Consider the following 27,791-nt stretch of genomic DNA (forward strand, 5'->3'; position numbering starts at 1 on the left):
ACACACACACACACCACACAAACAGCACACCCATCCCATGCATACACCACACACCTGCGTGCGCGCGTGCACACGTGTGAGCCTCAAAGACCCCAAGCATCTGCTCAAACCATATCCACGGGAGAGCGAAGGGGCATGAATTCCTGGGCTGCAGATGGGAGACGGAGGCATCCCAGAGCCGCAGGCTTCCTGCAGGGGGCACCCTGGCACTGTTCCCTCCCTCACCCTCCAGTGAGGTGCCTCAGCCACTGGCCTGGACCCCAGCCCCTCAGCACTGGGATCTTGAAGGAGACAGGCCCGTCCTTGAAAGGCTGTCTTGGTGAGGAGGAAGGCGCTCCAGCAAAGCGCTGGCACCTGGGAGTGAGTCGCGGGCGTGGGGCCTGGGCTTGAAGGTCAGCGGGGTCTGAGCTGCAGTCCTGGTTCTGCTCCTCGCTGGCTGTGTGGCTCAGGGCAGGTGTCCTAACCTCTCTGAGCCCCAGTTGCCCCACCTGTAAAATGGTGAGGAATAAATACAACGAAGCATTTAAAGGGCTCAGCCCAGCTCCTGGTGAAATGGAGCGGGTCCAGTGCAGTGAGAGCCGGGGTCTGGGGGCGGGGAACTGGCCTGCCCCCCAGAGCACTCAACCCCCCCTCCCGCCCCTCCCCAAAGGCGATCCCTCCGTGGGGTCCTCCAGGAGACCACCAGGTGCCCCCACATGACCTTCGTTGCCACTGGAGGTCAGTGGGTCAGGGACAGAGGAAGGTGGGGAAACTGAGGCTTACTGAGGTTGGCTCACTGGCTTGAGGCCACACACAGAGTCTAGCACAGCCTTGTCCTGCAGGTGAGGGGTGAAATGGGGGGGCTGCCGGGAGGAGAGGCGAAAAGGAGGCGGGAACAGCAGAGGGGCCCAAGCAGTAGTCTCTGCTCTGGTCAGAGAAGCTGGGCTTTTCCTAGCAAGTGGACAGAGGATCTGCCCGATGAGATCCTCACACCCAGCCCCACCCTGACGTTGGCCCCTGGCATTGACCTCCAGCAGGTCTGGCTACAGGGAAGGTCTGGCTTGGCACTAAGGGCTGGGGCAGGGCACTGCGGGTGGGGCCCTCCTGGCGCAGGTGCAGGAGGGGCTGGGAGAGCCTGGAGCCCAGCCTCGCTCAGGGCTGGGGAGCAACCAAGAGGGAGGCAGGTGAGTGTGCGGCGGCCCGGGGACAGAACCAGAGCCAGGTGGGGGGAGAGGCGAGGAGAAGGGAGGAGAGAGGAAGAAAGGAACAAAGGAGAGAGAAGAGCTGAGCAGAGGAAGGAACGCGGGAGGGGAGAAGGAAAAGTAGGAAGGAAGGAGTGGAAGAAAGGCACAGGGCAGGGAGGAAAAGATGCTGGGAGGGATGGACAGAAGGAAGGGAGGAAGGGAGGGAGGAAGGGAGGGATCGCCAAAGGAACGTTAAGAGAAGCACCAGGGTGGAGCGCGCGAGGGGAAGAAAAGAGATTGCGAAAGGAAAAATGAGAAGAGGAGAGAGAGAGAGAGAGAGAGAGAGAGAGAGAGAGAGAGAGAGAGAGAGAGAGAGGCCGCCGAGGGCTCAGGAGAGGGGGAGCTCCGCGCGGCAGGGCGGCCGGCTGGGAGCCACGAGCTGGGAGAGGGGGCAGCAGAGAGGGCGCGAGCGAGAGAGCGACGAGCGGCAAAGAGTGAAGTGGCGGCGGCGGCGGCGAGCGCAGGGCCCCGCGAGCATGAGCGCGGCAGCGGCGGGCGCGGCGCGGGGCGCGGGGCGGGCGGGTGGGCAGGCGGCTCGGGCCGCACTGTAGCCGCGGGCGGGCGAAGGGGCATGCGGCCAGCGGCGGCCGGACCACCAGCCGGAGCCCCAGCCCGAGCCCGCACCCCAGCGCCGCGCCGCGCCCCGCGCGCCTAGGAGCGGGCACCTTCCCTGCGCCGGCCCGGACCCCCGCGTCCCCCAGCCCCTGGAGTCGGACAACTGTTGCGGCGGCCGCGGCACCGCGGGGGCGTGGGGGGCCCCGGCCCCGGCAGGAGGCTGAGCCCTGCGGGCGCGGCTCCAGGCGGCGGAGCAAGGAGCGAGCGGCGGCGGGCACGAGGTGAGCCGCGCCCCGGGCGGCCGGGCGGGGGCTGCGCGGGGGGAAGGTGCGCCCGGGCCGGGGTCCCCGCGCTGGGGGAAAGGGGCCGGGGGGCGGAGCTCCTGGCGGAGGAGGGTCCCGGCGAGTTGGGGGCGGGGTCTTCGGCGCCCAGGCTCGGGAGAAGGGGTGCGGGCGCCCGCAGCCGGCGGGAGGAGTGGGCTCCCGGGGAGAGGCCGGGACGGTGCGTTGGAGATCGGGGTGCTGTGAAAAGGAGCTGGGGACGCCCAGGGGAGAACCTGGGGGCAGGGGCCGTGTGGGGCAGCCGGTGCCCAAGCATTGGGATCCGCGCCAGGGCTCACGAGGTCGGGGTCGCTGAACCCTGGGAGAGGACGCGCCGGGGTGGAGGAGCAGTTGGGGCGCAGGGTGCCAGGACGCGGCTGCTGGGGCTGGGATCCGCGTCCCAGGCAGGACCGGAGTCCGAGGACCCAGTCCGGGAGCGCAGCTCGCCGGGAGCTCCGTGCGCGCCTGACAGGGTTCCGGAGCCTCCCTGGAGCCCCGGCCGGATCTGGGGTCCCGGCTGCGCGGCGCGGGCGACCAGGAAGGCTCTTCTAAGTGCGCGCCCCTCGCTGTCCCCCACCGCGTGACCCCAGCGGAGCTGCCGCTGCCTCCCGGGAGGGACCGACTCGGTATTGATCCGGTGCCTGGGGCCCGGTGGCCGGCAGCGGCCTCGGAAGCTGATTAGCTCCCGCGGTTGCCATGGCAACGAGACCCCACGCGTCTTCAGGTTATATTTATTCTAATTATTATTATCATTATTCGTATTGTATTTGCTACTCAGCCAGAGGAAACAAGAGAGGAAGGGGCAAGCCAGCGCGTCCTGGCGCCTCCAACTGTCATGTCTTTGGAAAGAGCCAGTGCCAGTTGTTGGGGCCATCGTGTCCTCGGGTTGGAGTCAGGTTCTCAGTGTGGGTGGCCTGGCGGCACCCCTGGGCGGTGGGGCCGGGAAGGGGGAAGGGGCGTTATGTAATGTGCCTCTGTGTCTGCCCTGCCCTGCCTCGGCCTCTGATCCTTTGCCTTAGCCCTGGCTCCTGCCCAGGAAGCCCAGACAGAGATGCGAAGAGAAGAGCAGCCAGTGCCCGGCACCGGGAGTCACAGCGGGGCCTCCAGGCCTCTCCCTGGCTGGGTGACCTTGAGCGGGGAGCGTGACCTCTCTGAGCCTCTGCTTCCCCATCTGTGAAGTGGCCTGGGCGCCATCCCTGCCAGAAGGTGGCCGTGAGGTCACAAGGAAGCGCCGAGAGGTCTGTGTGCTGCTGGCCCTGTGGCCCCAGACAGCTGCCCGCGCTGCTCTCGGCCTCGTTTCCTCGTGTTCAGAAGGAGAGTTGGACCCCAGCGTGTCTCAGGGTCCCTGGTCATGGTGTTCTGTGACTCTCACTCTGGCTGCGCGCCCAGCCCGGCAGGCGCCGCTCACACCCGGGCCAGGCAGCTCTGCGTGGCCCCTCGTTCCCGCCCTGACAGGCGGTCTGAGTGTGGCCGGGGGCGGCAGCCGGGCAGGAAATGCTCTTAAAACCTGAATCAGAATAACCCTCAAGTCCCAGTGCCAGCCCAGGACAATCCCCACGATGGCCAGGGTTGCCCAGAATTGGGGGTACACCCCCACTGTCCCCTGGATATGCGACAGCTCAGGACGAGGCACCTCCCTGACAGCAATCCCCTCTCCAGGGAGGTCGCTTGCTGTGCGTCCTGGCTGGGGTGGAGTGTGGAGTAAGAAGTGCCAGAAAGTTCCATGCAGCCGGGGCACTGCCCCTCACAGCTCAGGCGGGAGCCTGGGACGGGGTGGGGTGGGGTGGGGGGGTGTGGGGGGGGGGAGGTTCTGCCAGATTCTTTAATGTCACCGTTGTACGAAATTCCTGGCTCTGCCTTAGGCATCTGGAAAGTATTGGACCACCTTCCTGGGAGGTGAGGGGAAGCAGTTTGGCTTAGAGCTGTGTGTGTGTGTGAGTGTGTGTGTGTGTGTGTGTGTGTGTGAGAATGTGTGTGTGTGAGAGAGAGAGAGAATGTGTGTGTGTGTGTGTGAGAGAGAGAGAATGTGAGTGTGTGTGTGTGAGTGTGTGTGTATGTGAGAGAGAATGTGAGTGTGTGTGTGTGAATGTGAGTGTGTGTGTGTGTGTGTGAGAGAGAATGTGAGTGTGTGTGTGAGAGAGAGAATGTGAGTGTGTGTGTGTGAGAGAGAATGTGAGTGTGTGTGTGTGTGAGAGAGAATGTGAGTGTGTGTGTGTGAATGTGTGTGTGTGTGTGAGAGAGAGAATGTGAGTGTGTGTGTGTGTGAGAGAGAATGTGAGTGTGTGTGTGTGAATGTGTGTGTGTGTGTGAGAGAGAGAATGTGAGTGTGTGTGTGTGTGAGAGAGAATGTGAGTGTGTGTGTGTGTGAGAGAGAATGTGAGTGTGTGTGTGTGAATGTGTGTGTGTGTGTGAGAGAGAGAATGTGAGTGTGTGTGTGTGAATGTGAGTGTGTGTGTGTGTGAGAGAGAATGTGTGTGTGTCTGTGTGAGAATGTGAGTGTATGTGTGTGAATGTGAGTGTGTGTGTGTGAGAGAGAGAATGTGAGTGTGTGTGTGTGTGAGAGAGAATGTGAGTGTGTATGTGTGAATGTGTGTGTGTGTGAGAGAGAGAATGTGAGTGTGTGTGTGTGTGAATGCATGTTCGAGAATGTGTGTGGTGTGTGTGTCCCACCCCCACTCTCTCAGGCCACCAGCCTGGAGCTCATGGGACAGCTGGACAGGACAGGAGGGGTGGGGGCGGGGCCCGTGCTGCCCAGACCTTTATGAGTGAGAGAGAAAGGGACTGAGCCCACCCCAGGGACATCAGGAGGCCGCTGAGAGCCGCCCCCTCGGTCATCCACCATCTGTCCCTCCCTCCCTCCCTCCCTCCCTCCCTCCCTCCCTCCCTCCCTCCCCTTCCACCAGCTCAGCAAACCCCCAAGTCAGCCACTGAGGGCATTACCTCTGCCCTCGGCAGCTCTTCAGAACACGGCTCCCAACAAGTCAGTGGGGTTGGAGCTCTGCCTCGGGGAGCCTGGGTGGTGGGGGTGCAGGTGGGCGCACCTGCCCCAGAAAGCCTGAGGAGGGGTTGGCGGGGCGCCTGGCCCAGAAGCAGGCGTGTGTCCGCCAGAAGAAGGGGGGCGGCAGAAGGTGCGCTCACAGAGACCCTCTGGGCAAAGATGCAGACCGCAGGGTGGAGGGAGGGAGGGAGGGACCTGCAGAGGGTGGGGGCTGGGAGGGGGGCAGGGGTGGGGTGGAGCTGCTGGCCCAGAGAGCAGGGGGAGATGGTGCAGCTGGAGCAGGGCCATGGCGAGGGAGCTGGACCGTTCCACCCCCGACTGGTGAGGGCTCAGACAGCAGGGGTGGGGAGGCAGGGGTGGGGAGGATGGTCAGGCTTGGAGCTTGGGTGGGAGCTCATAGGTGGGTGGTAGAGGGAGGGGTAGTTTGGACACGATGAGTCTGTTTCCAACTCTAAGACAAGCGAACTCTGGCCAGCCCCTCCTCCCTTCCCACTGGGCTGTGGGAGGCATAGCCTCAGGGCTGGGTCCGCGGCTTCTGGGAGGGAGGTGGCCAGTGCACCCAGATCTGGTAGCCGGCTGCCCTGACCGCACCGCCGTGGCGATAGGATTGCACTTGACGGTAGAGGCCCGGCGCCCCACTGTGTGCCTGGCCCTGTGTGGAACAAGCACAGAGCCCACATCTCAGTCCTCGCGCCGACCCTGCCAGCTGGCCGTTATTGATCCTGTCGTACAGATGAGGAAACAGGCTCACAGAAGTGAGCAGTAGCCCAGCTAGGGCACACCTAACCACTGCACCACACAGTCCAGGGCCCGGCCAGTGCCTGGTGGCGGTCGGGGTGGCTCCTTAGACACAGGGCAGTGAGCCACTGCAGGTCAGGATCTTGCGTCTCACAGCCTAGTCTTGTCCTGTGTATCAGCTCCGGACGGGCCCAGGTGGCCCGTCTTACACTCGGATGAAAGGGGTCACCTCTCTTCTTGGGGATGTTCTCCCCCTTTTAACTCAGCCTCTGTTGCCTAAGCTCCTCCCTGGCTGAGTCACACAGAAGATGCGCACGGACCTTAGAACCAAGAACCCCAGCCCCAGCCCCCTGAGAGAGGCTTTTCCCATTACATATTGTTTTTGTGATTAATCACTGTGCTTTAATGATGTTCCATTTGTAACAATGAAAATACATCCTGCATATCAGATATTTACATGACGATTCATAACAGTAGCAAAATTACAGTGATGAAGTAGCAACGAAAATAATTTTTATGGTTGGGGGTCCCCTCAACATGAGGAACTGTATTAAAGGGTCGTGGCATTAGGAAGGTTGAGAACCACTGTTCTAGAAGTTACTGGAACAACAGTTCGCCCCTAAGAACAGCGGGGTCTTGTTTCCTAAACGCCCTGCACAGGGCCTGGCCGGGAGGAAGTCCCCTCGTCTCCTCCTCACCTCCCTCTTTCCTGCGTTCCTCCAGCACATGCATTCCTGACCCCTTCGCCCTGGGTGGCCCCTGCTGCCCCCAGGAGCTCCTCGCCTAGACCTGACCAGGACTTGGGCTGATGACTGACTTGGCACCCGCCTCTGACCAGCCCCTTCTTCCTCTTCTCCTTGGCTGTGACCAGGTTGGGAACTTGGGGGCCCCTCTCTGAGCACCCCGACTTTGCCACTCGGCAAAGCACTTGCCCTCGGCCTGGGCTTCCTGTTCAGCAACGCGGGGCCATGAGTTGTGGGAGGAAGGTTAGTGGGGTTTTCAGCCCGGGAGCCCCACTCTCCATAGCTTATAGTTGGGGGTCAAAGATAGGAACCCCAGCGTGTGAGAGGCCTGTGCGCTGTGCTGTGATGGGGGGGGGGGGACCCGGAAGCGGCCGCTGTGAGGCCTGTGAGGGAGCCTGAAACTTGTCTGCTCGCCCATTTACAGATGGGGACACTGAGGCCCAGAGCAGCTGTGCCCTGCTCAAGGTCACAGTGAGTAGGGCGCCCTGGGAGGCCAAGGATGTTCACAGATAGGATGCCAACCCGATGGGCACTGATTGTCTGGAGGCCGCTGAGGCGACTGCCGGGCGTGGGGGGAGGGGTGCAAACACTTCTTGGACAGTGAAATTTGCACTAAAACTCTCCCTCCCGAAATCAGGCTTCAGAGTCGCCCCGCCCTGGCCATCCAAGTGGAAAAGCAGAAGCCAGATGAAATGCAAATGCCTCCCTTCCCAGATCTCCCCACGTCAGACATGAATGGGCGGCCGCTGTGTCTGTTCCGACAGCCTGCCCCCCCCCCCGCCCCCCGCCCCGTGCCGGGCGCACACGCCCCGCGCCGCCCATCTGTCCGCACGCACAGCCACCTCCGCAGATGCACGCAATCGCCTTCCAGAAATTAAGAAACAATGCACGGGTTTCCCAAATCACACCCGTTTAACACTGAATTCAGTTCTGGAAGCTCTAACGGAGCCCTGGGAGGGAAAGTAGCATTTTTTTTGGTTCACACTTCCCTGGAAAATGAGACAAACCGTGATCTTTGAAAACCCATCTGCATAATCTGATTATTCCTCCCTGGCAGGCCCCAGAGAGGTGCCCCTGGAGGGGGAGAGGGAAGGGGAGGGGGAGGGGGAGGGCGCGGGGCGCGGGCTCAGCTCGGCTGTGAGATGTGCACTGGGAAGCTGGGCTGGGAAAGTTTGTCTCCTGCGCCAGATCCCAAGCGCCAAAGCCCCGAGTCGCATAATGGACTGAGAATAAAGTGCCGTTCTCGTAGATATTGGCACAAATTAAAAATAAAGGCGAATTCCTTCCAGACTCCAGTGCGCACTTCTCTTCCCGGCGCCCGGAGCAGGGCACAGAATCCACCGTGATCTGCTTTCACTTTGGCCTCCTGCCGTGGTTGGAGCCGATTTACAGAGCCACTGAGACTGCATCGAGCTTTCGTCCACACTTCCGGAGCACCTACCCTGGGCCGGCCCCAGTGCTGGGTCCAGGGGACAAGAGGTGATTAGAACAGGACCCTGCCCGGGGGGTAGGAGGGTGAGTGGGCATTGCAGTGTGTTTGTTATGGGCAGGGGAACACAAGAAAACCAGACCTCTGTGAGGCCCCACCCAGACTGAGTGGTCAGGGAGGGCTTCCTGGAGGAGGTAACTTCTGGCTTGGATCTTGAAGGGTGGATAGGAGTGTGCCAGGCAGAAGAGGCAGTGGACATTTCAAGAGCAGGAGCAGCCTGAGGAAAGTCTTGAAGTGGGTTTCAGACAGGCATGGCCCCCCGTGGCATCTTCAGATTTCAGTGTTTGCAGGTTCCTTTGTTACAAAGCCCTTTCACATCCCTTACCTTCCAGCACCCTCAAGCATCCCGAGGTTGGTCTCCAAGTCTCTCTTAGGAGAATGGAGCCCAAAGTGAGGGACCAGGGTCACAGCCAGACAGGGCTCTAAACCCAAGGCCCTGAGCCTTGGGGTGGTGGCAAGTGTGGTAAGCCATTCTATGGAAATTCTAAAAAAGTCCAAGAACCACAGACACTGATACCAAAATCTACAACGTTCCCTTTCTCCCTCCACCTGAGCCTCGCTCCTCCTCAGGTGCCCGCTCTGAGCTTCCGTCTCTGCATCCAGAAATGGGGGTGGGGGAGCCCCGGCATCCTCCCTGAGTCCCAGGGGCCGGGCCAGCGGTGTCAGCCTTCTGCTCAGCCCCGTCCAGCACCCCCTCCCCTGGGCTTGCTTCTGAAGGTCTTTGTTGTTTGATTTTCCAGGGAGCAGGTCGGGAATGGCCTCATCTGGGCGTAACTGTGGGGAATCTGATCCCTGGGACCGCCAGGGCTTTGGGGAATGAGCTACACCTCTGAGCTGAGGCCCATCGTCAGGGCAACGGGCCGAGCTGGAGGCGGGGTGCTGGCACAGATCCCCCGAGAGCAGCCTGGAATCACCAAGGCCATGCTCAGGGCTCCACCTGGGAAAGCTTCCCTCTGCTTGCTCCTCACTCTGAGACCCTGGGAAGTTACATAACGTCTGAGCCTCAGTTTCCCCATTTGCAAAACGGGTTATTGTGCGAACCAGATAGGATCCATTTGCCGAAGGTGCTCAGTGAGCACGCAGGGCGGTGTTGCCGCTCTATCCCTGTTGACGGGAACATCACGCTTCCTCAGTTAACATCACTCCTGCCCCTCAGTGAGGCAGCCGGGCAGGAACCGAGCCTGGTCATCGAACCCCAGAGCCGGGGATTCCACCACAGTGGTTGTTGATTGAATGAGGAAATGAACCAAGCAGGCCGAGCCATTAGACCGCGTGGTGCCTGCCCAGCGCCATGGCAACCGCAGAGCTGGTGAGACAGGAGGCAGCTCCAGCGGGCTGCCTGGCTTCACACCCAGCTCCGCCTCCTACCTGTGGCCAGCGCCCGGCTGCTTATTTCACTCTCTCAGCCTCGGTGTCCTCCTGTGCAAATCAGGGTTGATAACTGATGCTAAAATGACTTACAAGGGTGGCTGTGAGGGTCAGAGGCAAGGAGTGGAGCGTCCCAGGCTCCTGGATCGCTGGCAATGAGCCGTTGTTTACTCCCACCGAGTTCTGGAGGGACTGTCAGCGTTTAAATCCCAGCCTCCCACCAGTAATAGCTGTGTTACCTAGGGCAAGTTACATCACCTCTCTGAGCCTCAGTTTCTTTACTTAAAAATGGGGATAGCACCCCCCTCACAGGGTTCTTTCAAGAGTTAAATGAGTTGTTAAAGGGAGGTGCTTGGTGCAGAGACTGGCACATAGTAAGTGCTAAGTAAGTGTTGCTGTTATGATGATCACCACCACTACAGGGGGTGACTGACACTCAGGACACCCAGAAGCAGTGAGCTGCTCTCTGTAGCCAGCACCCAGCCCAGGTCTTTGGACTTGTCTGTGAATGAAGGGTTGCATGGACAGATGGATGGATGGATGGATGGATGGATGGATGGATGGATGGATGAGTGTATGGGTAGATGGGTGTATGGGTGGATGGGTGGATGGATGAATGGATGGATGGATGGGTGGATGGATGGATGGATGGATGGATGAATGTATGGGTGGATGGATGGATGGATGGGTGGATGAATGGATGGGTGGATGAATGGATGGGTGGGTGGGTGGATGGATGGATGGATGAATGTATGGATGGATGGGTGGATGGATAGGTGGATGAGTGGATGGATGGGTGGATGGACAGATGGATGGATGGATGGGTGGATGAATATATGGGTGGATGGATGGGTGGGTGGATGTATGGGTGGATGGGTGGATGGATAGGTGGATGGGTGGATGGATGGATGGATGGATGGACGGATGAATGGATGGATGGGTGGATGAATATATGGGTGGATGGATGGGTGGGTGAATGTATGGGTGGATGGGTGGATGGATAGATGGATAGGTGGGTGGGTGGATAGGTGGATGAGTGGGTGGATGGGTGGATGGATAGGTGGATGGGTGGATGGATGGATGGGTGGGTAAATGTATGGGTGGATGGGTGGATGGGTGGATGGATGGATGAATGGATGGGTGGGTGGGTGGATGGATGGACGGATGAATGGATGGATGGATGAATGTATGGGTGGATGGGTGGATGGATAGGTGGATGGGTGGACGGATGGATGGATGGATGGATGGGTGGATGAATATATGGGTGGATGGATGGGTGGATGGATAGATGGATAGGTGGGTGGGTGGATAGGTGGATGAGTGGGTGGATGGGTGGATGGATAGGTGGATGGGTGGATGGATGGATGAATGGATGGGTGGGTGGGTGGATGGATGGACGGATGAATGGATGGATGGATGAATGTATGGGTGGGATGGGTGGATGGATAGGTGGATGGGTGGACGGATGGATGGATGGATGGGTGGATGAATATATGGGTGGATGGATGGGTGGATGGATAGATGGATAGGTGGGTGGGTGGATAGGTGGATGAGTGGGTGGATGGGTGGATGGATAGGTAGATGGGTGGATGGATGGGTGGGTGGGTGAATGTGTGGGTAGATGGGTGGATGGGTGGGTGAATGTATGGGTGGATGGGTGGATGGATGGATGAATGGATGGGTGGGTGGGTGGATGGATGGACGGATGAATGGATGGATGGATGAATGTATGGGTGGATGGGTGGATGGATAGGTGGATGGGTGGACGGATGGATGGATGGATGGATGGATGGATGGATGGATGGATGGATGAATATATGAGTAGATGGATGGGTGGATGGATAGATGGATAGGTGGGTGGGTGGATAGGTGGATGAGTGGGTGGATGGGTGGATGGATAGGTGGATGGGTGGATGGATGGATGGGTGGGTGAATGTGTGGGTGGATGGGTGGATGGGTGGGTGTATGGGTGGATGGATGGATGGGTGGGTGAATGTATGGGTGGATGGGTGGATGGATAGGTGGACAGATGGATGGATAGATAGATGAGTGAGTGAATGAATGATGGGTGTGAAGAAACATCAGAAGTCTCAGATCAGGGCAGCGCAGGCAGGGGCAAAAGCCTGGGCACTGGTTTCCCTTTAGGGCCTGAGCAGTGAGGAGGAATGAGTCTTGTAGCCAGACACGATCTCTTCTCTGCAGGAACATTTGCTGTCCCCGTTTCAGGGGACTGGAGATGGGGGCCTGAGTCTGGGGGCCCAGGTCACCTGTTGGCCTGGACAGTTTGGTTCTGGAGCTGACAGAGCTGAGTCAGACTGTGGCTTCCCCTTCCGTGTGTCTGACCCGCGGCTCCCTCCGGAACCCCGGGCGATGCTGCCTTCCTCTGGGGGCCGCCGTGATGTGCAAAGATAATGCGTTTGAGTAGCCTTTGTCACCTGTAAAGGTACAGCAGTCTCCCCTTACCTGCAGTTTCACTCTCTGCAGTCTGTTCCTGCGGTCAGCCAGAATCTGAAGTACTAAATAGAGAATTTCAGAAATAAACAAGTTATAAGTTTTAAATAGTGTGCTTTCTGGCCCCAAAGGCCTGCGTTGGTGAACTCTCGGTCCGCAGGAAGAATGGGCACAGCTGCCTCCTCTGCCCTGGGTGTGAGTCCCGCGGGAGGGACTGTGCAAGTGTGGGTTCTAACAGAGGACGGGGAGCAGTTCTGCCTGGGGTGAGGGGGAAGAGCATCACGGAGGCCTTCCCAGAGGAGGCGGCACCGAAGGGGATGGAGGGTGGGGCGACATTGAGGCAGAGGAACAAGGCTCACGGAGCCCAGAGGAAGGAGCCTGGGGGACTTCCAGGACTTGGGCACGGCTGCCCTGGGGCATCTGTGGAAAGCTGAGCAGGCGAGGCTATAGCAGTCGGCATTGGACCATCCCTGAGGACCCAGGGAAGTTAAGGAGTTTGGACTTGACTCTGTAGACCAAGGATAGCAGCCATGTGGCATAAGCACCACCACCGGCCTTTACTGTGTCTGGAGCAGACATCACTAATCAATCCCTCACCTCACGGAGTCAGGATGGACCCTGACCCAGCCGCTCCAGGCAGCCCCAAGCAGTCCATCCTGCGGGTGCCTGAGATGATCCCCATTGGCCCTGCTGCTGTAACCCACGGGGGTCACGCTGGTCCTCCTGATATTGAGGTTGAGTGGCTCAGCCCGGCACGCAGAGCACTGTCCTGGTGGGACAAGAAGGCAGCTGCAGCCCCTAACTCCACTCGGCCTGCGGGTGTCCTGCGGCCACGGTGCCCGGGAGTGCGGTCTTTGGGGGACAGCGAAGCCTGCTCTTCCGGGGAGGGGCCAGTGGGCCTGGGCATGCCTGGGAGTGCAGACCCCCGCCGCGGGAGCCCCTGCAGGCTCCCCAGGCCCCCCAGGCCAGCGGGCGAGCACAGGACAGCCTGTGTGTCCAGCTAGAGCCTGGCCGAAGAGCAGAGCCACGGGGGGAGGGGAAGGCCCGGCAGGATTCTGGGCAGGACTCGGGAAAGATTAGGAGATTTTCTCTGAAATTCAAACAATTGGACAATCTGTTCTGGATCGATTTAGAAGCAGTGAAGTGGAAAAAAAAAAATAAAAAGAAAGTAGTGTGAAAGCTATTTTCTCTCCCTCACAGCAGGGAAGAGGGATGAGCGGCAGTTTATTTGCAGACTGTCCGAGGCCAGGGCCAGGCCCCTCACCTTCTCACCGCCCCCTCCCCTACAGCCCTAACCGCTCAGTCCTCCACCCTCTGCCCTCTCCTCCTCCATGCCCAGTGCCAGGCTGGTAACCAAGGGTCTCAGAGGGGCATCAGCCTTGGGGAGCCATCAGTCTGCAGGGGCCTCAGCCGGGGACGTGGACAGGATCGGCACCCTGAGCGAGGTCCCTCCTACGCAGACAGGGGCGGGAGGCATGGAGGCCTGGCCTCTCCTTCAGCCCAGGGCATCTCCACACCAAGGACCAGCATGTTTGTCTAGTTTGTGCCCCCAGGGTTCAGAGTTGGGACTGGCATGTAGTAGGTGTTCATTAAAAGTTTCCTGCCTGAATGATGGATGGAAGACAGGCGGGGGGGGGGGGGGCAGGAAGGAAACTGAGGCTTTGAATGAAGCGATCTGCTCACAGTCACACATCTGCTAGTTGCTGAGGTGGGATTGGGACTAGATCCGCCACCCCACTGGATGTCCCCCTACACACCTGTCCCTGGGGCCAGGAGTATGTCTGAGACATCGAGGGGCCTCCCACGGAACGCCCCCTCCTTTCCTAGGCGCGGTCCAGCCCACTCCTGACACAACTCCTCCGTTTTGTTTTTCCCGACCTGAGCCAAATGCTCATTGTTTTAAAATAAGCATGTTCAGCGTCTGGCGGAGGAGGGAAGGAAGGGGAGCCCTGTGTGCCCGCCCTGTGTGCCCGCCCTGTGTGCCCGCCCTGTGTGCCCACCCTGCCGACCACCCACCCGGCACGCCCTGGTTTCACATGGCTTGTCTCATCTAATCCCCACGCCACCCATGTGAGGCTGGGTCAGGACCCCACACCACAGGGAGAGGCCCTGAGAGGCCGTCACAGGTCCAGGGTCATAGGGCAACTGTGTCCGCTCCCCAGCCAGCCTGCACTCGGCCCTCTGTCCAGCCCGGCTGTGGCCCTCTGTGCGCCCCTCCCCCCCCGGGCTCTGTGGTGAATGCTCTGTAATGTTGCCTCCGCTCCCCAGGAAATGGAGCCAGCATTCCCCACAGCGCACTCATTAGACTGAAATACTGTTTACCTCGATGTCAGCCTTTGCTGTAAACGTAGCAGTTTCTGTCCGATGTTCATTTTCAAAAAGCAGGAAGCTGATGTGCAGGGTTAGGGGTCACAGTCGGCCCAGGGAGGACCTAAGTAGGAGGGGCTTGTCCTCCCAGTGCCCGGCTCTCCCCTGACTGACAGTGACCTCGGCCTGAGGGCTGGACTTCCCTCTGCACCTACGCCAGCGGTTCTCAACCTTCCTAACGCCGCGACCCTGTAATCCAGTTTCTCATGTTGTGGGGACCCCCAATTTCATTGTTACAGTTTGAACATAATTAAAGCATAGTGATTAATCACAAAAACAATATGTGATTATATATGTGTTTTCCGATGGTCTTAGGCGACCCCTTTGAAAGGGTCGTTCTACCCCCAAAGGGGTCGCGACCCACAGGTTGAGAACCACTGATCTACACACTTGGGGACAGGCCTGAGGACTGGGGGCTCCTCCGAAGGGCGTGCGTGGCAGGTCTCCCCTTCTCCTGGCCCGCCCCTCACCCACCCAGCAGCTCACTCCTCCCTCCTCCTTGGAGACTGGCCCTGGGCGGGGCCAGCGGAGGGAGGCAGCAAAGCCAGGGGGGGACCCTGGGCTGAGGGTGGCTGAGGAGCTCAGACAGGGGTGCAACAAATTTGGGGTGCCAGGGCCTCGGAGGTGGAGATGAGCTGAATGAGGCTGTTGTGTGTTCAGGTCTGCGCCCGAGAGCTGGGGGGGTGAGAGAGGGTTTGCAAGCTCACTTCCTGCCCCCCCTTCCCTTGCTGTCCGGCCATGGCCGCCGGGAGCGCCGGGAAGGCCGGGTCTGGCACCGCGGCCCCTGTGGCCACCAGCGGGGCAGCTGGCACGGTTCAGACGTGTGTCCGGCCCGGCCTGGCTCTGGCAGTTGCTGGCTCACCTCCCACTCAGTGGCTTCGGTGCCAGGTGCAGAGCGTGGGTGGGAGCTGGTTACCCCCGAGTGGAGCCGGGTCTGGGGAGGGTGAGCCGCGCAGGGTGGGGCCGGGCGGTGCCGCCATGGCCTCCGCAGCCCCGGGTGCCTGTGTGAAGCCGATGGGCCTACAGGCAGCTCCGCTTAATCACCGCTGACAAGTCTCTCGCCACAGCAGCGGCCGCCCGTTAGGGGCTGGTGCCTGGTTTGCTAGGACTCGGCTGGCTCCCTCCCCCTGCTCCTCCGCGCCCAGCCCCCCATGAGACCAGGAGGACCCGCAGGCCTGCTGGTGCCCCCAGAACCTGCTGCCTGCCCGCTGCGCCGCCCCAGCCAGGGCTTCTCAAACCCGCAGGCGCCCGGCAGCCGGGCAACCAGCCTCTGAGTCTGCTTCCCTCCCCCACCCCGTCCTCCCTTCCAGCCCTTTCCCAGTTCCCCCGCCTGCCCTGCCCCGCCCGCCCCAGTGACCACTGCTTGGACACAGCGCACTTTCCCATCCCCTCCCGCCCAGCTTCCGGTGGCCTTCGCATCTGAGGCAAAGGGGTGGGGGGGAGGGTCATGGCTGGCTGCTGAGCTCGCCAGCCACTCTCTTCCCCCCTCCCCTCCCTCTCAAGCAGGCCCAAGAAGTGAGCACACAGTAGGTGCTCAATGGCTCATCCCTCCCCACGTCACTTCCCTCCTCCTTTGCTCTGCTTCCCGCCCTTCCTCACTAAGAGCGCCACCACCTGAGCTAGGGGGGTCCTCATGACTCGTGGGGTGCCAGGGGCCAGGAGTGGCCTCATCTCCCGATGCACTGGCCCCCTCGGCCTCTGAGGTGCTGGGCTCACGGGGGGGTGCTCTCCTCGGCCCACACTCACCCGATCTGGATGAGGCCTGCTTACCTGTCAGCTCTCAGCTCCCTCGGGGCCCCCCAACCAGACCAGGATGCCCGGGTCACGGCATGTGGGTGTCAGGCTGGCTTCCTGGGGGTGGGACGGTCCGTTCAGCCCACAGAGTGTGAGGTCCCTGACCCAGGGCCACCCCGCCGCTCAGTCAGTGTGGAATGAATGAATGAATGAGTGAATGAGTGAATGCCTCCATCACCTCCTTGATCCCTGCCAGCTCCCCTTCGAGGTGGGTGTGTTTTCCCCATTGACAGATGGGAAACCAGGGCTCAGCATTCCCCCGGGAGGGAGGATCCGGGCCAGGGTCCCTCCCATGGGAAGGAGCCGGAGGCTGACAGGCCTGTGTGCGCGTCGGTCCCCTGTCTGCTGACACGCACAGTGATTCATTCTTCATGTGGCGTTTCTGTGCTTCTCCAGTGGGAGAAAGTGCCGCTGGGATTTCCAGGGCTGTTTTATCTCCGTGCTGCAGCCAAGTAATTCGGGAGAACAGAGCCAGGCCGGGGATAGCTGAGTTGCTGAGGGCCTGTGATGGTCTCTGCTGAGCCCTCCCTTCACGGGGCGGGGCGGGGGGGGGGGCGGGGGGCAGCCAGTTGGTGCAGGAGCCCCTCCTCCCACACAGACCTCTGCAGGGCGGGGATTTCCAGCTCAGCTTCCTTCGGCTGTGTGCCCTGGGCGGGCCTGTCTTCTCCCTGGGCCTCAGTTTTCTCACCTGTGAAGTGGGGTGAATGGCAGTGCCCACCTTAGAGATTCAAGAAAATAATGGACATAGAGGACTTGCTGAAGCAGAGCTGGCCCAGGGCGAGGGCTCAAGGAAGGGAGCCATGGAAACCAGCCGAGGTTAGAACCTGAACCCAGATCCCAGCCTGTCAGTGGGGGTGTCGCTGAGGGACCAAGACCCCGTCAGGAAGAAAGTTGGTGGTAACCTGCAGGCTGCCCCAATTCTAACACCCGTGCTGATGCCCCCGCTGCCAGGGTCAGGGTGGGGCCCAGGACCCTGAGCCTCCCACCAGAGCCCGGGAGGTGGGGTTCGCTGGCTAAAGGGAGCACTTCCGCCACGAGGCTGGTGCCCAAGGTCACTCGCGGCCGCGGCAGGAAAATCAGGGGTTTTCCCGAGTCCTGGGTCTGAAAACGTGTTCTTTGCAACAAAGTGAACCTGGCACCCAGGCCAGGGAGTGTGGGTGGAGTGCCTGCTCTTTGGGCAGCAAACATTTATTCAGCACCTACTGTGTGCAGAGCCTGGAGAGGGGGACGCGGCGGCACAGAGGCAGCCCCTGGAGGAGCTTGTACCGGGCAGGGGGCAGTTAGTAGCAGGCGGAGCAGAGGCTCAAGCCCCTGCAGGCCTGGTGCTCAAGCCCTTTCCTTCGCCAAGGGGCCCGGGGGGGTCTCTCAGGTCCCTACACCGTCGGCAGCGGGGCTGCAGAGGAGAGCCGTTTGGAGCACCGGCTGGCTGCGTCCCGAGCCCTGCTAGCACTTCCGGTGCTTTCCGTCTTCCTTCAGCACCCCTGCCAGGTGGGGCCTGGCGCCCATTTTGCAGGTGGGGAAACTGAGGCCAGTGAAGTAATTTGCCCAGCCGGGACCCTGGCGGGAGTCTGGTCTTCACCCTGATGCCTTGTGGGAGGCCCTCGGAGGGTTCTAACGGGCTGACGTGTGAGCTTGTATTTTGAAAGCCTCCCCTTCAGGTGGGGGTGGGTGGAGGTGCAGGAGCAGTTCAGGGAAGCCTCGAGGAGCTCGAGGACCAGGGAGGGCCAGGCGCGGCTGGCAGGTCTGCATGGAGAGAGGGAGGCCGTGGAGATGGGAGCAGCATGCACCTCAGGCCTGCACGATGCTCACTGAGAGGATGTGGGTGAGGGGCCGCCACAGGGCTGGCGCCACGGGCCTCGGGTCACGGTGGCCGGTGCTGCTGGCCGTGCAGCCCAGAACCCCGCTGCCCGTGAACATGTCGCTCTCCACCTGTGACCGTCCCCCGTGCATGTGCGTGGCCACTGTCCTCTCTCCCTGCCGCCCGCCGCTCCCCCCAGCGGCACGTGGGGTCAGGAGGACACGCTCTGCCCTTGCTTCACGCGGCTGTCATGCCTCCCAAAGTGTTCATTCCCGACGTCGCATTTCGGAGGGAGGTTTTATCACCTGCACGTGGAGGTCGTCCGGAAACAGACGCCCGCAGGCTCCGGATGAGGTCGGCACCGCCAGGGAACTGGGGAAGCTGCCGGAGGCTAAACCTCACCCCGGATGCCATGTGCGCTCACACGCGTGTGCATGTGTGCTGCTGGGTATAGACACGCTCATCAGTCAGTGTAGACGGGACACAGGCGCGGGGCACACGGTCTGAGTGCTGCCTCTGCCCCTCACCCCCTCCTGCACCTGGGGAGGCGACAGTGCAGCTGGTGGCAGGAACCAGGGGGCTCTGCTCACCCCCTGCGCCCCCGCCCAGGAGGCGCTCCGGCCTGGGCTGCTGTCTCCCAGTGGTGGTTTCGCCACCTGTCTGTTGGCACCCGCTGCCCGCAGGCCTGTTGGTGAGGCCCCCGGCCCTGCCCTTGTTCAACGACTGACTCACAGTGTGCGTCCTGGTACTAATAAGAAGGACGGCCAGGCAGGAGGGGAAGGGGGGCCCACGCAGGTGGCGCGGCAGGTGCAAAGGCCCAGAGGAGAGGCCGGTCCCGGACGGCTGACCTGGAGGAGCAGAGAGACGAACAGGTGGCAGCCGGGGCCAGGCGACACGGGGCGGGGGCCTCAGGAGTGAGCGAACTCAGAGCCACCGGAACTCCTAGCGGCAGGTGGGTGGTCAGAAAGCTGGCGCTGGGGTCCCCTGGGACTTGGATGGTGGGCGAGGCTTGGGCAGAGACAGCGGGCACTCACCACGGGCGTTGGGAGCACCCACTGGCGCCGGTCCGTCCCCAGGGCTTGTATGCGTCCCTCCATTCGGTCGTCACCGTGAATTAGAGACTATTCCCGTCCCGTTCCAGGGCCTGGGACACTGAGGAGGCTCGTCCCAGGCAACAGGGTGTGGCTACAAAAGGTGGAGCTAGGACATGGCCTAGACAGTGTGGCCCAAGCCCAGGGCCCAGCCGCTAGGCAGGGCTGCCCTTGACTTGGCCCAGGCAAGAGGTGATGTGTGTGGCCAGCCCCCGGGGGAGGCATGGTGGGCCAAGAAGGGGTGGGCCGGACGCAAGGATCTCCAGGCTTTAGGGCAGGGCCCGTGGCAGGCCTGGGTGTCCACCGCAGCCCCTCCTGCACACACAGTGGCCCCGCCCCCCCCCCCTGCCTCGCCTACCTCCCCCCCCCCGCCCTCCCCTGACTCTCCTGCCTGACCAACACAGATCTGCGTTCCCGCTGGGATTTAATTCATCTTCCGCGGCTCTGTCTCCCTTCATATGCCCTCCTTCCTCTCCTCTCGGCCTCACCAGATTTGATGTTTAAAAATAATCCTCAAATATGGGAACACAGTCCCCGGCTGACCGGGGGCAGCGCCGAGATGCCTGCCCGACGCGTGATTGCGGGTGCCGTCCGAGCTCAGGAGAGTCCCGCTCGCCAGAATGGCCCCCGGCTATTTGAGTTTTACTGTGGGCAGTTTCCCAGTTTGCAAGGAAATAGAAGCTGGATGATAAGTCTAATCAGTCTGTGTACACGTGCTTTCTGGAGGGCCTCACAGTGCGGCGAGGGGGGTACATTGGGAGGCTGGGTTGGCCTCCTGTCTGAGTTGCTGAGTGGCTGTGTGACCTTGGGCAAGTCACTTCACCTCTCTGAGCCCAACCCAGAGACTCCCCACCCGGACCTTGTCCAGCAGCCTTAGGAGTGGCCAAGGACTGAGCAGACCTCAGGGAGTGTGCGCGTGCTGGACGGGACGGACACAGCCTGTGGTGGCGGAGAACGCCTGTGGTGTGCAGGCCCCTCCGGGGCAGATAGAGTAGGGCATGGGGGCCAAGGCGTGGCTGGTGGGCATCCTTGCACAGTGCCCCTTAGGGCAGTGGCTCCCGCCCTCTCAGGTCCCTTCAACAGTCAGTGGTCAGCGAGTAGATGTCGAGAGAATCAATGAATGAATTAGTGAATTAACACATTAATGAAAGAAGAGGTGGAATACGATAGGCCTCAATGGAGATGATCTCCTTCCAGCTGATGGACTCCAGGCAGTCTTCCCGGAGGAGGGGGCACTGGAGCAGCTTCTGAAGTGGTTGGTACAGGATTTACTCACAGGAACCAGGGTGGGCACACCAGGTGTGAGTGACAGCCTCCCCCAATATATGCAGGGCTTGGTGGGAGGGGGAGCAGCAGGAGACAGGGCTGGGCACGTGGCAGAGGTGGCCTCCTCTTCCCACCGGCTCTCAGATTGGAGCCTCAGCTCCAAAACTGGGGCAGCCTCCCCCGACAGGGGCCAGAGGGACCTGGGCCTCCCCGTCGGTAGATGGGGCCAACACTGGGGGGGCGTCATCCTCGAGGACCCACCTCCCCTGCCCCCCCCACAGTGCATGGTCCAGGGCGGATCCCCAGGTTCCCCAGTGGAAATCCTTTCCTAAGCACTTTCAAATGCTTTAATCTCCTTCCTCCTCCCCGAGGGCCCTGAGGGGGGCCAGGAGGACACCCAGGCTCAGAGCAATTAAGCAGCTTACAGCCCGCGGGGCAGAGCAGGCTCCATGCGGGTGTGGGGTGCGGGGCAGGCGCTGGTGGAGGAGAGGAGAGGCCTGTGGAGAGACAGGAAGGCCCTCACCCAGGAGCACTCACCGGGAGTACTCATCATGGCTCAGTATTTCAGCCTTGGGTCTGCCACCCCCTCTTCTGTTCTGGCTCACTCCTCAGAAGGGCTCCTGGTACCCTTGTGCCGCCCACTGCCCACTGCCCACTGCCCCCTGCCCACTGCCCCCTGCCCACTGCCCACTGCCCCCTGCCCACTGCCCCCTGCCCCCTGCCCACTGCCCGTGCTGCTGGTGAGAAGACCAGGGCCTGAGCGCAGGGCCAGGCTGGATGCTGCGCCTCCTGTGATGGGCCTTGAGGCTGGGCCGGGCTCCTTGCCCCGAGGTCTCCGGCTTCTGGGCTGTCCCGTGGCTCTCTGTTCTGCTGGCAGGATCCTGAGCTGCCTGCGCCTGGCTCCCGTCCCTGCGCTCCCTGCCAGGCTGCCAGCTTTTGAGAGTGAGGACAAGCCAGCTGAGTGGTGGCCCCTGCAGCCCAGGCCGGGGCCGGACCCGTGCCGGTGCCCCAGGACAGTCTGGGCAGCCAGAGGGGCCGCTCCTGGGGGCTGCGTGTGGCCCTGCTCAGCCTCCTCTCCCAGAGCAAACCTCACCACGAGGGCCCATCTCTGGGGCCACCCGGGGGGCTGGAGGGCCTCACCAAGGCCGGGAAAAGGTTGGCACTGACATCAGAACCAGGATGGAGGGGGCAGGGCGCCCACAGGAACCCGCTGAGCAGATGGGGGACAGCCTGGGCAGGAGGGTGCAGCCGGCTCTGCAGGGGTCCACCCCTCACATCACATCCTGCTCCCAGGTGAGCGGCGAGCATCCTGTGCCCGCCCTGGGGCTGCTGGACCGGGGCTCGCACACAGAAGCAGGCGCTCGCAGCCTGCAGGCCGGAGCCCGAGGTCACCAGGGGTGGCTCTGGTGGGAGCTCTCAGGGCGACTGTCCAGGCCTCGCCCTGGCTTCTGGGAGCTTGGGGGTGATCCTTGGGGTTTGCTGGCGTGTGGGCTCATCGCCCCATCTCCACCTCTGTCTTCACCTGGGTCCTCCCTGTGTGTGCGTCTTTATGAGGAACCGGTCATGGTGGGTGGGGCCTATCCTCTCTGCTGTGACCTCATCTTAATTGCATCTGCCTCAGCCCTAATTCCCAATAAGGGCCCATTCTGAGTTCCTGGGGTTAGGGCTTCCACATGAACTTGGGGGGACACAATTCATATACCATAACAGGGTGCCACTAGGGCCCCATTTGGCCCAGAGCCCAGCACAGAGTAGGTGCTATAAAGATGCATCCCCTCCCGCCTCTCCCCCTCTCCCCCTGCCCACCCCCACTGGCTGCACTGGCCTCCCCGCGCTCCCACCTCAGGGCCTTTGCACTGGCTGCGACCTGGCCCGCAGCGCTCCTCCTGAGAGCCACACCGCGGGTTCCGGCCTCACTCATGTCTGCTCAGCTGTCACCTCCCCAGCGAGGCCGCCCAGACCACCCTAACAGCCCCCACGTCAGCACTCTACACACACACACACACGCACATGCACACACACACACACACACACACACACCTTGCTTTATTCCCCTCCTAGCCTTTTTATTGCGATAAAATACACATAACGTAACATTTTCCACGTCAGCCCCTTTCGGAGCACAGCTTGGCGGCAGCGAGTACCTTCGCTTTGCTGTGCAGCCTCCACCGCCATCGTCTCTAGAACTTTTGCCTCTTCCCCGGCGGAAGCTGTTCATTAAACACCAACCCCACCCCTCCTCCCCCAGCCCCTGGCGGCCACCAGCGACTTTCTGTCTATGAATTCGACTCCTCCAGGGGCCTCATGTAAGTGGAATCGCAGGGAATGTGTCCCTCGGTGACGGGCTCTTTGCTCAGCGCAGTGTCCTCGAGGTTCCCCGTGTGGCAATGCCAGCATTTCCTGCCTTTTGTGGCTGAATCCTAGGCCGTGGTCCGGGTGGACCACACTGTGGCTTTTCCAGTCGCCCGTCCACGGACACCTGGGTTGTTTGCCCCTTTGGGCTCCTGTGGCTGGTGCTTCTGTGAACACCGTGGACAGGGGTCTGTTCTCGTCCTCAGGGCGTGTCCCCTCGGAGCATTTTAAATGCTGATCCGTTTCGGTGCTGTCGGTACAGTGCCGGCTGGGGCAGGGACTGCCTCTGTTCAGTGCTAATGCGTCTGTTTCGTTCACTGCTTTTGTCCCCGATGCCGGGATGGGCAGGGCCCGCCTGGTGCACACTGTGGCCGGGTTCCTGGAAGTCACGGTTCGAGACACGGCAGGAGGCCAGGGTCCTGCGCACCCCGAGGTGCAGGCTCTGTCCTCCATCCCCGAGCCGCCAGCCCCCATCCCCGCGCCCGCCCCGCCCGCTGCCTCGCCCGCCCCACCGTTATTTCCGCCACCTGAGCCCCCGCCTTTGATTAAGTCTCCTTTTCTGTGAAAAGAAAAGGAGGTGACAGTTGACTGGTGGGGGAAGGTCATTCATTCCAGAAAGGAAATTGGATGGCGTGTTTCCATCCTGCGCGGCCCAGCCCCTGCGCCCAGCAGACGCGCTCCCCTGCCCGCGCCACGTCCCCCGCTGTGGGCCGCGCCGCGTGCCTGTGCCCGCGCCCACACAGCCTCTCCGCTCTCGCCCCGCAGGCAGCTCCGGACGGCCCCATGCAAGCCAAACGATGACCAGTTGTGGCCAGCGGTCCCTGAACGTGCTCACCGTCCTCTCACTGCTGGTTCCGGCAGGTAGCGCCCGGGGTGCTCCGGGGGAGGGGGAGGCCTGGGGGGCAGGAGTCCTTTCCGGGCCCATGGCCAGCCCAGCCAGGGTTCCGGGTGCTGACTGGGGTGCCCATGGGCACCCCCCGGTGAGGAGCTGCTGCTTGGTGCCTCGCCGCACACGCCTGCCCTGGCGCTCGGCGAGACGTTCTCTCGGGTGCGGGGGTCACGGTGGCTGCCAGGGGCCTGGGAGAGGCCTTCCTAGGATTCTCTCCCCTCCTCACCCCTGCAGGTCCAAGCGAGGGGAGGTCGTAGGCACCCCATTGGGCAGAGAGGACACTGAGGCCTGGAGAGGGCACTGGCTGGCCGAGACAGCACAGCTAGTGAGGGGCAGGCCTCTGAACCCCAAAGGTGACCCCGGCCCCACCCCCGGTGCCCGGCCTCCTGGGTGGCAGGTGGGCTCACCCCTCCTGTTTCCAGGGTGGGAGGGACCCGGGCCTCAGCTTCCAGACAGAGAGTGCCGACCCCAGAAGCGCCCTGACCCCCAGCAAGGCTGGCCCCTCAGCGGCCCGACCGAGCCCCGACCTGAGCCAGGCGCCGACTCTCTCTCTCTCTCTCTCTCTCTCTCTCTCTCTCTCTCTCTCTCTCTCTCTCTCTCTCTCCTGTCTCTCCATCTCTCTCTCTCTGCTGTCTCTCCATCTCTCTCTCTCTCTGCTGTCTTTCCATCTCTCTCTCTCTCTGCTGTCTCTCCATCTCTCTCTCTCTGCTGTCTCTCCATCTCTTTCTGTCTCACCCTTTCTCTCTGTCCCGGTTCCCCCCATGCCCCCTGCTCACTCCCCCCTGTGGCATGGCATCCCCTAGGCCAGGGCTCCCACGCCCAAGCCTGTCAGCACCTCCTACAGGGCTGCCCACCCCTCCCCCGCCCGGCGCCTCTGATTCAGGAGGCAGCCAAGGGGCCCCCCCAGAGCCTGCATTTCCGAGTCCTTAGCAGATGCAAACTTTGAGGCCTGCTCTGAGCCTCAGTTTCCCCCTGTGCAGCGGGAGCCCACGGGATAAAGAAGAAGGTGCATCCTCCCGGCCCACCCAGTGACCCCTGCACCCCAGGGCAGAGGCTGAGAGGGGGCCTGGAGCCCCCTGACTCCTGAGACCTGGGACCCCTCCCGCAGTGGCCCTGCCCATCTCCGCATAAGAGGGTGCTGGACGTGGGGCGGGGCCCAGACCTCACAAGGCTGCCCCGGCCGCCCATGGGCCAGTGCGCCCAGCAGGGACCCCCGGCTGGGACCCCCAGAGCTGTGTGGGCTGCAGGCTCGGCCGCCTAGGGAGACGGCTCTGGAGGGGCTGTCGCCCAGAGCAGGCCTGGGTGCTTGGAGAGAAGCATTCAGCCAATGGAGGCCCTCTCAGGGTACAAGTTAGATCCAGTCACCCCTGGTATGAAGATACCAAGCCGGACAGCGCTCCAGGGTTTTCCTGTTGTGTCTGCTCAGGCCTCCTCCCCTGTGTATCTCCAGGGCACAGCTGGCAACGGGGCCCCCTCCTAGGCCGGGGCAGCTGGCACTGGGAAGGTGGGGGCAGGGGCACGGGCCAGGCTCCTGGGGACCTTCAGGTCGAGGGCATTGCTTTGGTAGAGACCCAGGTGCGAAGGGGGCGCCCTTTCTCCACAAGGGGTACCGGTTCTTGCCCACATGCTCCTCACCCCTCAGGCCACCTGGGCCTGTGAGCAGGTCCCCCAGACCTCACTGCAGCAGAGCAGAGGTGTGGAGAGGGCTCAGCCGGGGCAGGCTGGCTGGCTTCCACGGCACCACCACCACCAGCTCAGGCAGGTCCCTGTAGGCCTCTGAGCCTCAGTTTCTGCATCTGTAGAGTGGGATCTCAGACCCATCTGACGGAGTAGCAGGTGGATTAAATGAGACAGAGCCGGTGAGGCCACAGTTAACACATGAAGCGCCCAGTCAGTCACCGGTGACTGGCACTACTTTCCTTCCGGAAGACAAAACAGGCTGGGCGCTTAACGTGTTAAGGTTTCCTCCTCAAGTGCCTGCTGTGTGCGGAGCGGCCGGAGAGGGTCCAGGAGGCTTCAGATGTAGCCCCGCTCACGGGAGCCCTGGTCTGGGGACACAGTGTGAGCAGGGCTGTCGTGGAGGGAGCGGGGCTTCCTGTCAGAGGTGAGGCTTGCACCGGACCCCCTAGGACAGGCCTTGGTGGGGACCCCACCGAGCCTGGCGACTCTGTTTTCCAGTCTTGTCCGCGCATTTCCGGGTCTGTGAGCCGTACACGGACCACAAAGGCCACTACCACTTTGGCTTCCACTGCCCCCGGCTCTCGGACAACAAAACCTTCATCCTCTGCTGTCACCATAACAACACGGTGTTTAAATACTGCTGCAACGAGACGGAGTTCCAGGCGGTGATGCAGGCGAACCTCACAGCCAGCTCCGAGGGCTACGCGCACAAGTAAGTGCCACGCACGCCGGCCACATGCCCTGCCTGGGCCCCACCTCCACCACCCCCCCACCCCCCGCCATCAAGGCAGGATGCGGACCAAACACCCCATCCCCTCGGGTGGCTGTTGGGTCGCCATTGCCAGGATGGCTGGGCCTGGAAGGAGCCTGGGAGAGTTCAGGAGACCCAGTTTTCTGGCCTGTTCTATCCTCTGAGCTTTAGCCTTTCCATCTGAGAAACGGGCACATAATGCCTACCTTTCAGGTCTGCTGCAAATTAAATGAAGGCAAGTAGGTGGAAGGCTTTTAGGCCAAAAGTACTTGGGCCTGGAATCCACGAGACCCAAGTTCCTTCCTTCCTTCCATCCTTCCTTCCTTCCTTCCTTCCTTCCTTCCTTCCTTCCTTCCTTCCTTATTTGTTCAACAAATATTGATTGGTCTCTTGACCCAGAGATTGAGCCCCTTTCCTTAAGGTGATTAAAACACACCAGACCCGATGGAGGGGACCATGATGAGTGTAAAGAAAGAGGAGGAGTTCCCAGCCGAGCAGTGGTGGGAATATGATGGAAACAGCATGTCTTTCTCTTATTGTGAGTGAAACTGAGCATTGCTTCACATGTTTGAGAGCCATTTGTATTTCTTTTACCGTGAGCTAGCTGTTTGTGTCCTTTCTCATTTTCTTATTGAATTTTTGGCCATCTTCTTATTTATTTACAGGAACTCTTTATATATGAAGGAAATATGCATTACAAATATTTTCTCAGTGTGTCTGAGTTTGTGATTTTTTTCCCCTCATGACTAATTTTTAATTGTTATGTAATCAAATTGTATCTAATTTTGTTTTCTTTTTTTTTTTATGTCTTCTGGGTTTTATGTTATACTGAGAAAGGCTTTCTCTACTCTGAGATCATTAAAATTTTTCTTTTTTACTTCTTTTATGTTTTACTTTTTTGCCTTCAAATCTTTTTTCTGTTTGTTTTGTTAATTCTCACCAGAGGATATTTTTTCCATTGCTTTTCAGAGAGAGTGGAAGGGAGGGAGGGACAGAGAGAGAGAAAGAGAAACATCGATGTGAGAGAGACACATTGACTGGTTGCTTCCCGCACACACTCCAACTGGGACTTGAACCTGCAATGTAGGTATGTGCCCTGACCGGGAATTGAACTCACAGCCTTTTGGTGTGCGGGCTGATGCTCCAACCAACTGAGCCGCCCAGCCAGGGCCCATTAATACGTTTTAAAGTCTTCCTGGTTTACTTCCCATGGCTCTTTTGTTACAGGAACTCTAGGATTAGCTTGTGTAGTACCCCTGACCCCCCCAAAAAAATTCAGTTGGTATTTTTTACTGAGATTGTGTTGAATTCATAGATTAATTCAAGGAGAATTAACTTTTCATGATGCTGAATATGCTTATCCAAGAACATGGTATGTTTCCCCATTTGTTCAAATTTTCTTTCATAGTGTTTTGGAATTTTCTTCATATAGATAACATATATATATATTGCATTTATTCCTACATATTTCTTCTTATGCTGTTATAAATGGGGTCTTTACTTCCATGACATCTTCTAAGCGACTGCTGTTTCGATGAAAAGACCTAAGGATTACTATATGTGAGCTTTATACTCAGCCACCTTACTAAAGTTCCTTGACTGTGTAATACTTTTCCAGTTCTTTCTCTGAGGTTTAACTATGACATTTACAAACAATGGTAACTGTTTCCTACTTGCCCATTTTTGTGCCTCACTTCTTTTTTTCTTGTGCAATCGTGTTGGCGAGTATCTCTAAAACAGTCTTTGAAATTGTCAGGCATTTTTATCATCTTTCTCAGTTTAATGGGGATGCTTCACATATTTTCCTAATAACTCTGAGGCTGATTCTCGGGGTGGATATATATGTTTTCATGGTAAGGGAACACCCACTTGGAAGGAGTGTTCATTGAGGGACCCTTGAAGAGAGTAGTGGCTCCAC

General features: G+C 60.4%; 1 protein-coding gene across 1 annotated transcript in view; it reads left to right on the forward strand.

The window, feature by feature from the left end:
• Window positions 1-1,594: 1,594 nt before the first annotated feature.
• Window positions 1,595-27,791, forward strand: part of SHISAL1 (shisa like 1) — a 39,387-nt gene continuing 13,190 nt past the window's right edge. The window contains exons 1-3 of the mRNA XM_059680868.1: window positions 1,595-2,059; window positions 23,319-23,414; window positions 25,621-25,834. Of these exons, the coding sequence (XP_059536851.1) occupies window positions 23,351-23,414; window positions 25,621-25,834 (278 nt within the window). The 5' untranslated portion in view covers window positions 1,595-2,059; window positions 23,319-23,350. The remainder of the gene's footprint in view (window positions 2,060-23,318; window positions 23,415-25,620; window positions 25,835-27,791) is intronic.

The sequence above is a fragment of the Myotis daubentonii genome, chromosome 2, assembly GCF_963259705.1.
Source record: "Myotis daubentonii chromosome 2, mMyoDau2.1, whole genome shotgun sequence".
Taxonomy (NCBI): Eukaryota; Metazoa; Chordata; class Mammalia; order Chiroptera; family Vespertilionidae; genus Myotis; species Myotis daubentonii.